The sequence below is a fragment of the Canis lupus genome, chromosome X (assembly GCF_048164855.1).
Source record: "Canis lupus baileyi chromosome X, mCanLup2.hap1, whole genome shotgun sequence".
Classification (NCBI taxonomy): domain Eukaryota; kingdom Metazoa; phylum Chordata; class Mammalia; order Carnivora; family Canidae; genus Canis; species Canis lupus.
The window spans coordinates 115,808,753-115,821,211 of record NC_132876.1 but is presented as its reverse complement, the minus strand read 5'-3'; the positions used below and the strand labels follow the sequence as shown (position 1 = coordinate 115,821,211).

The window sequence follows — 12,459 nt, the reverse complement described above, 5'->3', positions numbered from 1 at the left end:
GCCAGTGGTGGGTGATTTCTGCGGCAAAGGGGTCACCGGTGCTCCCAGGCAAGGGGCCATTTTGCAAACTGCTCCTGTCTCCCGAGATGTCCCATATTTCCGGGCGTACTTCGCAGGTCCCTTGCAAACCGGCTGGGGCCGAAGAGGCTCTTTGCACAACACAGCGAGATTTTTTAAATTTAATCTTGGATTTTAGAGCCGACGGGATTGCAGTCTTTGGCCCGGGACGCAGGCCTCCTTGGGGCAATCGCTTTTACGTTTAGGGGAACAAGGAACAGGAAAGTAAAAGAACTTCCTTATTGTCAGGCAGCAAGTCAATGGCAGAGCTTGAACCTGGCTGCTTTTTTCTAAGCGGGGAGGCGTTGTGCGCTGGAAAATCCGGATAAATTGACCTCCGAGCAGCCAATATTCCGGGTCTTTCAGCGGGGTGCTCACAAAAATCATAGCGATGGACTAATATGCGTGTTACAGCGAGGAAACCTTTTTATGTAACAAGCAGATCCCTTCGGGGTGCTTTACCCCCCACCCCCACCCCCAATTTCAGAAGATGCCGGGTGAGCAGACAAAGAGGCCCGGGGTGGGGCGAAGGCCTCGGCGGACCCCGAAGCTGAGTCACAGGAATCGCGCCCTGCGTGGGGCGAGGCCCTCCGGCGCGGCCACCGCACCCTCGCTCGGGGTTGCCCGCACCGCACAAAGCCAGCTTCGCAGTAAAGGAACAACCCCCCCCCCCCCCCCGCCCGGTCCCACCCAGACCCTCGGTTATCCCGCCCCGGCCCCCCGAGAGCAGGTTCGCGCGGCTGTTGCCCAAACCCGTTCGGACACCCTCAACCTCGAAGGGGGCAACGCCTGGGGCGGGGAGCGCGGGGGGTGCTGGGCCCCCTTTAGTTTTCCGCCGTCGTTGCGGTTCGGGCGCCCTGGAGCACGCGGGGCGCGAGTCCCCCAAGCGCCGGGCGGGCCCCCGGGCGCCGGGGCGGGGACGCGGCGCGGAGGAGTGCAGCGGGCCCGCGGTGACGTCACCTCATTTGCATAGGGGCGCGCATATAAGGGCGCGGGCTCGCCCCAGCCGGCATTCGGCAGCGACCGCAGCGCAGACCGGATCCCTCTCCTCTCTCCAGCTCGCTCGTGCGCCGCGCTCCGGTGAGCCCCGGGGCCCCTTCCCTCCCTCTTTCCCTCCCGCCCGCGGTCCCTTCCCGCCCGGCGCCCGAGCTCGCCCCCGTCCGGGGGCAGCCCTGCAGCCGAGCCCCAAGGGTCCTCCCGGGGGAGCCTGCCTGGGGGTCTTGGGGATACCAAACCCTTCCAGATGCTGGGGGACGAGGTCGGGAAAGCGAGGATTTTAAAGCCCAAAGCCTCCCAAACCGGGCGTTGGTCGTGCACCTTCGAGGGGGGGTCTTCCCCCCCCCCCGCCCGGGGCGTTCTGCATCGCCTCTTGGGCGCTGATGAATCCGGAACAGAAAGCTCCTTTGTTCGCGCTCCCACCCACCCGAGCCCGGAGCTTCAACAATGACATTTTTCCCGTAGCCTCTGCTGGCTCCTCGGGCTCGGTCTAGGTTTAAGGTGGCTGGGCTTAAATGGGGGGGAAAACGGCCAGCCAGCCCTCCTTGCAGGGGCCCGGGCCGCTGTGGGGCGGGGGGCGGCTTTGTGTGCGGCGGCTGCATTGTTGAGCGCGACGAGCGGCGGCAGGGCGGTGGCCGGGGCGCCGCAGCAGCTGCCGCCTTTGTGAGCGGAGGAGAGCGGCGCGGCCCGCGTCTCCACGGACAGCCCGCCCGCGGCCCCGGGGAGCCCCTGCAGCCTCGGCTGCGCGCTCACGATTTTTTGCTCGGCCCCACCTTGAGCTGGCCTCGCTGTTTGCCGCTCCCAGCCGGATTGCTGCCGTTCCTGGGCATCGCAATCCCCGGTGGTCCGTCTCCGTTTTCCGAAAGTGCGATCCCCCCGGCTCGGCCCCCCGCATTTGGGAATAATGAAGGGGGGTCTTTTTTGTGTAGACGGGGGAAGAGCCTGAGCCTTGAATGAAAGCGGAAGGAGGCAGAGGTGGGGTTTCAGGCAGGAGATGCGAGGGCAAAAGCGCATTTCAGAGCCAAGAGACCTGGGTGGGTCGCTGGCTCGATCTCACCCGCCTTGGCTTTGTATATGCAGCTTCCTCTGCAACCATGTCTGACAAACCCGATATGGCTGAGATTGAGAAATTCGATAAGTCGAAATTGAAGAAGACAGAAACGCAAGAGAAAAATCCACTGCCTTCGAAAGAAAGTAAGCCCCCCCCCACCCCCTTGAGAAAAGGCTGGGCGGGAGGGAGGATGGGAGGGGCGGGGGGCGGCCCCAGGGAGGGCGGGGGGGGAGGGAGGGGCTGACAGTTCTTAGGGTGAATGTGGCCTGGAAAGGTCAATTAAAAATTGTTTTGCAAGCAACAAACGGGGCTTTGATAATCTTAATAATGGTATGTTTGATGTGCCCTATTAATATGCAATATAATGTGTTAAAATCTTCTATTAATGTACCTATTTTCATGGTGAGGCCACTTGATAACTGGTGGATGTTTATGATCCCGGGAGATAAGCGTAAACGAAAGTACAATAATCTTCCACTAGGCTGTACTGAGCCCGCCTAATGAGCTCTCTCCATCTTTTTTCTCTTTTTTTTTTTTTTTTCTGTCACAGCGATTGAACAGGAGAAGCAAGCAGGCGAATCGTAATGAGGCGTGCGCCGCCAATATGCACTGTACATTCCACAAGCATTGCCTTCTTATTTTACTTCTTTTAGCTGTTTAACTTTGTAAGATGCAAAGCGGTTGGATCAAGTTTAAATGACTGTGCTGCCCCTTTTCACATCAAAGAATGGAGAACTACTGACAACGAAGGCGCCTGCCTTTCCCATCTGCCTGTCTGGCTGGCTGGCAGGGAAGGAAAAGAACTTGCATGTTGGTGAAGGAAGAAGCTGGGTGGGAGGACAGTGAGATCTAGAGTAAAAAACCAAGCTGGCCCAAGGTATCTTGCAGGCTGTTAAAATGCAGTTTAATCAGAGTGCCATTTTTTTGTTCAAATGATTTTAATTATTGGAATGCACAATTTTTTTAATATGCAAATAAAGTTTTAAAACGTGACTTTGGTGTGACTGATGTCTGGAAAAAGCGGCTTAATGGTAAACTGGCAACCATTGCAAGAGGCCCAAGGGGTCTCACTGGCGGGAGGGTATAAACAGAGGCCCAAGGGGTCTCACTGGGGGGAAGGGTATAGGCTTCGGAGGGGGGAGGTAGAAAGGAGTTTACTCCGGAGGTGGGGGGTAGAAAGGAGTAGGCTATGAAATCCTCTTGTATTAGGTGATCATTAGGAGATTGGAAGGTTATTTTGAGGGGCTGCCTGAGTTCCTAGTAGGAGCATAAAAAGTGATAGAATTCTTGAGTTTTTGCCTTACATAGGGTTTGATAAGCCAACACTGAATTTATGGCGTCTGATATTAAACCCGAAGGTGGTGGCAATTCACAGCACAGTATTTAAGGGGTGTCCAATGAACTCCATTATTTAGCCAGTTGATCAGCGTTGACACAAGACTTCAGCAGTTCGTCTAAGGGGAAAATAACATTTTTAACAGCTGCTTAAAAAAATTGCAAGGAAAAGTTCCAAGGATCTGCTTCCTCAGTCTAATGGCTGGTTCCAATATTCAAAAGTGATTTTTATAAGATCACTGCATTTGGGATTAATGAATTAGGTTTTTTAAATTGTCCTCAATTTGGATAATGGGCAAAATCTTACGATTTAAAAGGCATTGGGACTAGGATGAAATCTACAGAATTTATGCTAAATTTACATAATGTAGGACTTAATTGGTACTTCTTGAGGGTTTGCCTTTCTTAAGGCCTGGTAACTTCGCATGAAGTCCTTTTAACTGGTGGGTAAAAGCCAAGCCCTTTTGGGACATTAATGTACAAAAAGAGGCAAATGAATTCTCAGGTTTTTAAAGTAAAAGGGATGTCGTTCTTAAAGGTTCTTTAATGGGCACCTCTGTTCAGTAAGAAAGGGTGCAGATGTCTTTAAAAATCTGTATCCATTGTCTCTCAGGATGACTTGTTCAGGTACCTCAGCAAAGCTAGGATTTAGAATGCAAAGGTCCAGGAGGTCAACCCCCACCCCAAGACTGAAGAAAAGACCCCTTGTGAAGGAGAGGGTGGAGGGCAAATTGTTGATTAGTATTAAACCGGTTGATTTCATTTCCTTTGCTCAACACTTATTTTGAGAAATGCACAGGAAACCATTTACCTGTGGTTTAGACAATCGAGCAGACCCATCAGCTAGAAGCAGATCTGCGTCGAGAGGGAAGGGCCTTGTGCCTGCGGCTGCAAAGCCCGCTGTGGGGGGAGCCCGGAGGTCTGGGAGCTCAAGATGGAGCTGGCCCTCCCACCCCACTATTTCTTTTCCCTCCTGCAAGGAAGGGTGTGGGCCAAATGAAAATGCCCGAGGCCCAGAGATAAGCCAAGCCCACACGGGTTTTTGCTGAGTACATTTTCCAAACAATGCAGAGATGAAATCGGATTTGAAGAAATCAACCCTGCTGCACGGTCTCCAGTTCAAAAAATAAAAATGAGCATTAAGGGGAAAGGGATGGTTCATAAAATGCTGAAGGAGAAGACCTTCCCGTGCTGGGAAGACAAAGCTGAAACACAGCTCGGGGAGGGGGAGTGGGGAAGAAAAGCAGAAAGTAAATGAAAAATCTGGCAATGATTGAGTTTGGGCTGAGTGGTGTGTGGGAGGGGGAAATGCAGAAGCTCTGCGCACATCACACTGTGCATTTAACTGCTGCACGGGGGGCTGGGGTGGGGGCAGGCGCCTTTTTTTTTTTTTTTTTTTTTTTGTAATTTGTTGAGTGCATTCTTTTTTCTTCCCAAGAGAGGATCTTCCCAGAAGGGCCTGGGGGTATTTATGAATCCATATGAGAATTTATACTGCTCTTGGGAGCTTGGGGTGGACAGTCTTTCTTGCAGACACCAAGGGGACTGGAGGTTCCCCACTGGAATGAGCGACTGCTCCAACTGAAGGAGACCCTAAGCCACCGCATCTGGGACCCTCTCCCCTCCCCCAGGAGGAAACAGGCCAAGGTTGCTTATGTAAGAGCCAAGGGTCACACGGTCCTGTGTGGGACTTCTGCAAATTTTGAATTGATCAAGCCGAATAAAGCAAAAATAGAGGAAGTGAAAAGAGGCTCACCAGAGGACTCTAGGGACAGAACCTTACTGATTTCCAAACCTCACAAATTCCTCAACCATCGCAGCCCCATGCTCAGTCTTCCACTGCATGGAATCTGAAAGCTACTTTATTCTCTCAGGAGCACAACACAGCTTTTGGGCTGCATGCAACGACTGCATGTGCGTTGAGAGGGTGGGGTGGCGGGGAGGCATGCAATGTCTGAAACACAGAGCCCCCCTCTTCTGTACGGGGCCTCTTCCGTCCCTGACCATCATTGCATCCTCCCCACGCCCTTGTGAGCTAGATATTGTCTCCTTCCAATGCACTGGGAAGATCTATTTATTTCCCTAAAGATGCATCTAACTGCTTAAGATGCAAAAAACAATTTTCTACCCTTTTTAAACGTATGGAGCCAATTTTGTGCTTACTAGAGAGAACAGGAAATTTTGGAAGCGACATTTTGGAAAACCACAACAACAACAACAAACAAACCCAACCCACACCCAAAACTCGGGCCCTTCTTAGTTTAAGATTGTAAATCGAAAACATTATTTCATAATTGCAAACACTTAGCACCTGATTTACTGTAGTAGCCTTCACTGACCTAGCAAGAGACTAAGAAAAAAACCCTCTCCAGCTGCCCTCCACCCCATATCTTTCACTTTTAAAAATGCCTTCCTGTGCAATCTAAGAGAATCGAGAAGAAACTATATCACAAATTTAAGACACAGATGTGCAATGAAGTGAGCTAAGAAGAAAACGTTTCTAAAGCTTATATTTTTTAAAAAAATTTTTAAATAAAAATAAAAAAAATTTAAAAAAAAGAAAGCTTATATTTACCTGGCTGGTTTTTCCCCTCGATACTTGTACCATAGCCTCCTATCTCTGTAGTCATACAGTTGTGCTAGTTGTGCTACCTCGACTCTTGGCTTCTGAGACTTTTGTGGGCAGAATGTGTGTGGCCCTACATTCTACTCATGTGCTTTCCCTTCTATGTCCGACAGGGCCTTGCCTGGTAATGGGCAATCTTAGGGCTTCAGTATACACTTTGCTCCTCTTAATTGATGGAGAGTTCATGCAACGTGATTGTTTGGGGCCTACCTTTGAATATGTGAATGTCATATTAAATAGTACAATTTTAATATAGTACAATTTTAAATATATATATAGTACATTTTAAATATATATATAATGACTTTGAAGTGGTATTTTATTTATTTTTTAAAAGATATTTATTTATTTATTTATTTATTTATTTATTTATTTATTTATTTATTTCAGAGAGAGCGAGAGCGCACAAGCAGGGGGAGCAGCAGAGGGAGAAACAAGCTCCCCCCTGAGCAGGGAGCCCAAATGATGCAGGGCTCCATCCCAAGACCCCAGGATCAAAACCTGAGCTGAAGGCAGATGCTTAACCGAGTGAGCCACCCAGGTGCCCCTGAAGTGGTGTTTTAATCGTTACACAGATAATAGTAATCATTGCTACTGATAATTACACAAATGGTTGTCGGTGGCCAATGGCCAAAGAAAGCCATAACTTAGAAGCAGTCGTACCAAATTCCATTGAATGTTTTTTCTTTTTCTGTGACAGTCACAGACTAGGATGGCCAGCCAAGTGCCTTGGCATTGATTCCATATAATAAGCCTCATTACACTTCTCCTTGGCCTCGTGTATGTATTTTTAAAAAATATTTTTTAATGAAGGAGATTATAGGGACATTTTCCTCAATACTTATCGCTAATACCCACCTAAATGTAATGAAATTCACAGATAATGTGGAATCTCCACTTGTAAAAACCTAAGAATTATTTAACAAATATATTTAAAGAGCTTTGAGTGCTAATTTGCCACTGTCCTTGGTTGTGCAGATTTTGAATCAACACTTAGAGCCAACTGCGTACTATTAAGCCAGAGCACTGGGTCATTAGTTCGCCCCACCAATATTTATTGAATGTCCAATACATGCTGGGTATTTATTCTTATTATTATTATTATTTTATTTGTTACAGAGATAGTCATAAGTAAGACACAGTCCCTGCTCTCATGTGTGCTTTCTTGGCTACAGATGTCCTTTTCATCTAAATCTGAGTAGAAAATGCTAAGAAAATATTACTATTCATTTTTACGGTGCAGAACCTAAGAGCTTTGAAATTTTTTTCATTAAAAAAATACATACATACATTTTATTTATTTATTTTAAAAGATTTTATTTATTTATTTTAAGATTTTATTTATTTATTTATTTTAAGATTTTATTTATTTATTTATTTATTATGAGAGACACAGATAGAGAGAGAGAGGCAGAGACACAGGGAGAGGAGAAGCAGGCTCCATGCAGGGAGCCTGACATGGGACTCGATCCCGGGACTCCAGGATCATGCCCTGGGCCGAAGGCAGGCGCTAAACCGCTGAGCCACCCGGGCTGCCCCATATATACATTTTTAAAGTAAACACTGTGCCCAACATGGGGCTTGAACTCATGATCCTGAGATTAAGGGTTGCAGGCTCCACCAACTGAGCCAGCAGCGCTCCTTGGCACTTTGAGTTTTTAAACATGTTTTAAAACCTGTTCTTTGGGGCGCCTGAGTGGTAGGTACAGTTGGTTAAGCCTCCAGCTTGACTTCGGCTCAGGTCATGAGCTCGGGGTTGTGAGCCCTGTGTCAGGCTCTGTGCTCATTGGGGACTCTCCTGTAGATTCTCTCTCTCCCTCTCCCTCTGCCCCTCCCCACCTCTCTAAAATAAATATACATCTTAAAAAAAATCTATCCTTTGCTTTACTGTGAACTTTTCCCCCAGATGTATCTCTAACGATTCCATCAAATCCCTCTAAAAGCTCAATGGTGAGTGAAATGTGATGGAAACCAATTGATTCTTTGCACCACAATCAAATATTTTATCAGCATAGAAAGACTGGGCATAATAACTCTTGCCTGTTACCTTTTTATTTCATTTTTAAAGGTAATCCTTACCCCCAATGTGGGGCTTGAACTCAGAACCCTGAGATCAAAGGTTGCATGCTCTACTGACTGAGCTAGCCAGGTGCCCCTTGCCCGTTACCTTTGGATAATCCTTTATGAGGAATGCCCAAGATTCAAGAATGGACTGAATGGATATTATCTTAAAGTCTTTTTCAGGATTTTACAACTTAGATGCTGAATTTCCAGAGAAACACTTCTTCTTACTAAATCCTTACCCTTCTTTTGTCAGTTTTCTTTCTCCGATTCGACTGTCAGATAATTGGGGGCAGAAAAAGAGTCACTTGAATTTTGAAATCCCTCAGAGAACATAACGAAATCACGACCACATCAGGATATCTATAAGTATATGTCTACTCTAAGTATGTAAGTGTAATTCTCAGCCCTATGGCTGGGTCACATTTGTTTAGTAGGACTCCATGGCTTTCAACAGAGAGGGACAAGTTATGTTCATGATCTATTCAAAGCAGATGAAGCTATTCCTGTCACATTATTGTCAAACCACAGGAAATTAGGCCTTTCCTCATTACCACACAGAGCTCTGTAAGTGGCTGATACCCTTTGGCTACCCAGAGGCTTCAGGATAGTATTTTCCCGATCTAGAAACCGAAATAGTTCATAAGATTAAAACAGCATATTTATAGATAATCTTGAGTGCCATCAAGTTATTTCAGTGTAAAGTAATGGCTCACCATAAATGAATGAATGAATGAACAAATAAGTAAATAAAGTAATAAAGTAATGGCTTGCTTTAAGGGTAGAAAGAAATTATTCTTTGTTTACTCAACGAACATTTATTGAGCACCTCCTGCATGTCCAGCCCTTTGGTAGTTGCTGGGAATAGAAATGAATCGGAGGCAGGCCCATGTAAGTGAAGAAAAGCCAGGTAGGGCTCTACAGCAGAAACCATATATCTGTTCATTTGCCCAAAAACCATTGGCTGATTTTTTGTTGGTTTTTTTTTTTTTTTTTTTTTTTTTTGGCCCACGATACACCCATCTGGGAGATACACTGGAACAAGGTAAAGGGCTGCTAATGCCTGGCTGAGAGGCTTGAAAATTAGCCTTGGGCAATGAGGAGATGTCAGAAGTAAAACCACTTGGCCCATTGGAGACCGCGCGTGGACTCTTTCTGCACAGAACCATAGCCACCTGCAGGGTAGGGCAAAAAAGAAGCTGTCCCCACTTGTTATCGAAAAAGCAGATTATCGGGGATCCCTGGGTGGTGCAGCGGTTTGGCACCTGCCTTTGGCCCAGGGCGCGATCCTGGAGACCCGGGATCGAATCCCACATCAGGCTCCCGGTGCATGGAGCCTGCTTCTCCCTCTGCCTTTGTCTCTGCCTCTCTCTCTCTCTGTGACTATCATAAACAAATAAAAAAATTTTTTTTAAATTAAAAAAAAAAGAAAAAGCAGATTATCAGTATCATATTGACCGCATATGGGAAAGTAACAAATTATCCTTTTATTGGTATTTCTTAGTCTCCATTTCAATAAGACGGGCCGCATTGTGAGCACTTTTCCTGTTCATTTGCTACCAAGTCTTCTAGTGGTAGGCACGGAAGGTTAATATATTTGAAATAGTTACGATTACGCTTTTTGGATGGGATGGCCGAGGTGTGCAGTGCCTCATACTAGGGTTTGCACGTTCAGAGCTGGCCTTGGATCATGTATTGGTTTCCTGGGGCTGCTGTAGCAAACTACCGCGAACCGGGTGGCTCCAAACAACAGACTTCAGTCTCTCCCAGTTCCACAGGCCAGAAGTCCAACATCAAGGTGGGGTCAGGCCATATGCCCTCCGAAGGCTCTCGAGGACAGTCCTTCCGTGTCCCTTCCAGCCTCTGGCAGCTCCGGGGGGTCCCTGGCTTGTGGCTGCATAAATCCCTCTGTCGTCACATGGCCCTCTCTGGCTCTGTGTCGTGTCTTCTGTCTTCTCTAAGGACGCTTGTCATTGGATTTAGGCTCTCCCTGGGTCATCTAAGATGATCTCATCTCAAGATAGTTTACTACATCTGCAAAGAGTCCTTTTCCACGGGGGGCCTGGCTGGCTGGGTCAGTGGAACCTGCGGCTCTTGATCTTGGGGTTGTAAGTTTGGCCCGCACGTTGGGTGTAGAGATTATTTGAAGGCAAAAAAAAAAAAAAAAGACTCCTTTTCCAAATAACTTCACATTCCCAAGTTGCGGGGATTTGACTTGGGCAGAGCTTATTGGAGGGGCTGCCCCTCAGCCGTGTAGGAATCGAGACCAGTAGGACCCCTGGTAGGGGCACTGCACTGCGATGGTTGGAGTGGTAAACGGGGGCGAGTAGCACTGTGGGCAGGGACCTTTTACTTAACAACTGGGTTTGGGGGAGGAGAGGGGATAGTTGTGAGGTTTTTGTATTAATGAGAAAGTGACCCCACGCTACGAGGAGCTAGGAATGAGTGGAGACGGAGGGGCATAGAAGGGAAGGAACATCAAAGGGCCGGAATCACTTATATGTTCCCTGTGATCACAGAGATGAATAACATGGGGGGTCACAGAGGAAAACAACTGGGCTGGTACCGTAATTTGAAATGTCTTCACGATGAGTGAAAAATACCATTGGGCAAAGTACGTGTATATACTGTTACAAGGAGTTGGAGAGGCCAGTCCTGAAAATTAAAAAGAAATAACAAAGGTGAAAGAATATAAGCTGGACTCTTTTTTTTTTTTTTTTTAAGCTGGACTCTTTAAAGAAGGGATTGTAATGTATAACCCCAACTTGTCATTTCAAAAGCAGTTGTTAGGGGATCCCTGGGTGGCTCAGCGGTTTAGCGCCTGCCTTCAGCTCAGGGCGTCATCCTGGAGTCCTGGGATCGAGTCCCACGTCAGGCTCCCTGCATGGAGCCTGCTTCTCCCTCTGCCTGTGTCTCTGCCTCTCTCTGTATCTCTTATGAATAAATAAATAAAATCTTTAAAAACAAACAAAAAAATAAAAAAGCAGTCCTTAACTTTGAGCTCAGATGATGACAGCGCTGTGAGTCCATATATTCCAAACAGAAATTCTCGAGTGCATATATAGATGCCTTAGGTATTCCTCTAACAGGAGGGATGGATGCCCCAAAGTAAATCTATTGAGGTCCTCACCCCAAGTTTCAAAGCATGAGTTCTGCAGATTAGAACGAGGTGAGGTCAATGGAATCTAACTCCGACATCAAGACCCATCTATCCACGTTAAGGGCTTCTCCACACTTTGGAGCATATTCCTTTGAAACGGCTGTGATTTCTCTTCTCTCTCCTCTCCTGCAAGCTGACTCCGGTGCTTGGGGAGGGGACGTCGCGTCTGTCGCCCATGTCTTCACCACCGGGCTTTCTGGTGCAGCTGTTTCCCATCAGGGCCTCAGGAGGCTGGGAGGGCAGCGGGCCGGTTAGGGCCTCGGGCAGGTGAACCAAGCCTGGGTCGGGCCCAGGCTCAGCTCCGGGGGCCAGGTGTCCTCTGCCTCCAGCTCCCCCCCACCCCGTGCTGCCCCCCACCCCTCCCAGGGCCGCGTCCCCCTTATGGTTTCAGGCTGCCTCCCTTCGGCTGATGCTTACCAGCATTCAACAGAGAAACACTGAGCGCTGCGCGTTATACTATATGTTGGCAAATCGACCTTAAATAAAAACATGTAAAAAAAAGAGAGAGAGAAATGAAAGAAAGAAAGAAAGAAGAAAGAAAGAAAGAAAGAAAGAAAGAAAGAAAGAAAGAAAGAACAAGCTAAATCAAATTGCCGAAATAAATAAATAAATAAATAAATAAATAAATAAATAAATAGTGAACAAGCTAAAACAAATTGCCGAGGAGAGAAACTGAACAGGAACGACCGGACTCTCCTGCGGGGTAAGGGTAAGGTGGTGTTTGATCAAACTTGGGTTTTTTATTTGTGTGGGAGAGTGTGTGTGTTTACTGGCCTGTGATGTAAAATGCTGTGGGTTTTGTGTGTTTTTTTTTTTCAGCGTGAGTCAGAGTCACACTTAACCCAGGCATCCATCCTCCACCTCCTGACGTCGCAGGGCTCCATGCCCTTGCCTCCCTCCACCTGGCTTCCACTCATCAGTCTCCTCGCGTGGATTTGGGACTTCCTTCTCCCCCACGCCCTGCTGCGTACCCCAGGCCTGAATCCACCCCAAGAGCCTGTGTTTACCGTCCCTTCATCCAGGCCCCCACGTGCTGCCAAGTACAGTGACACACTTTCCCTGGTGGTTAACCACTCAGCTTGGCACCTGCCTCCGATCCGCTCCCTTTTAGCTGTGCAACCTTGCCTAAGCTTCCTAACTTCTCTGAGCTTTGCTTTTTCTCCCCTGCAACGT

The 12,459-nt window shown here is 47.6% G+C and overlaps 1 protein-coding gene across 1 annotated transcript; it reads left to right on the top strand.

Moving 5' to 3' along the window:
* Positions 1 to 1,030: 1,030 nt before the first annotated feature.
* Positions 1,031 to 3,097, top strand: TMSB4X (thymosin beta 4 X-linked). Its single transcript, XM_072818376.1, has 3 exons — positions 1,031 to 1,137; positions 2,134 to 2,247; positions 2,655 to 3,097. Exons 2-3 carry the CDS (start codon positions 2,148 to 2,150, stop codon positions 2,687 to 2,689), a joined length of 135 nt encoding a protein of 44 aa, XP_072674477.1. The 5' UTR covers positions 1,031 to 1,137; positions 2,134 to 2,147; the 3' UTR covers positions 2,690 to 3,097.
* Positions 3,098 to 12,459: the final 9,362 nt, after the last annotated feature.

What these genes read in the sequence shown, in the direction of transcription:
- TMSB4X (XM_072818376.1), top strand. Translation starts at nt 2,148, where the DNA reads ATGTCTGACAAACCCGATATGGCTGAGATTGAGAAATTCGATAAGTCG. An exon ending in TCCACTGCCTTCGAAAGAAA is followed by an intron (nt 2,248 to 2,654) that starts GTAAGCCCCCCC and finishes TTTCTGTCACAG; the next exon opens with CGATTGAACAGGAGAAGCAA.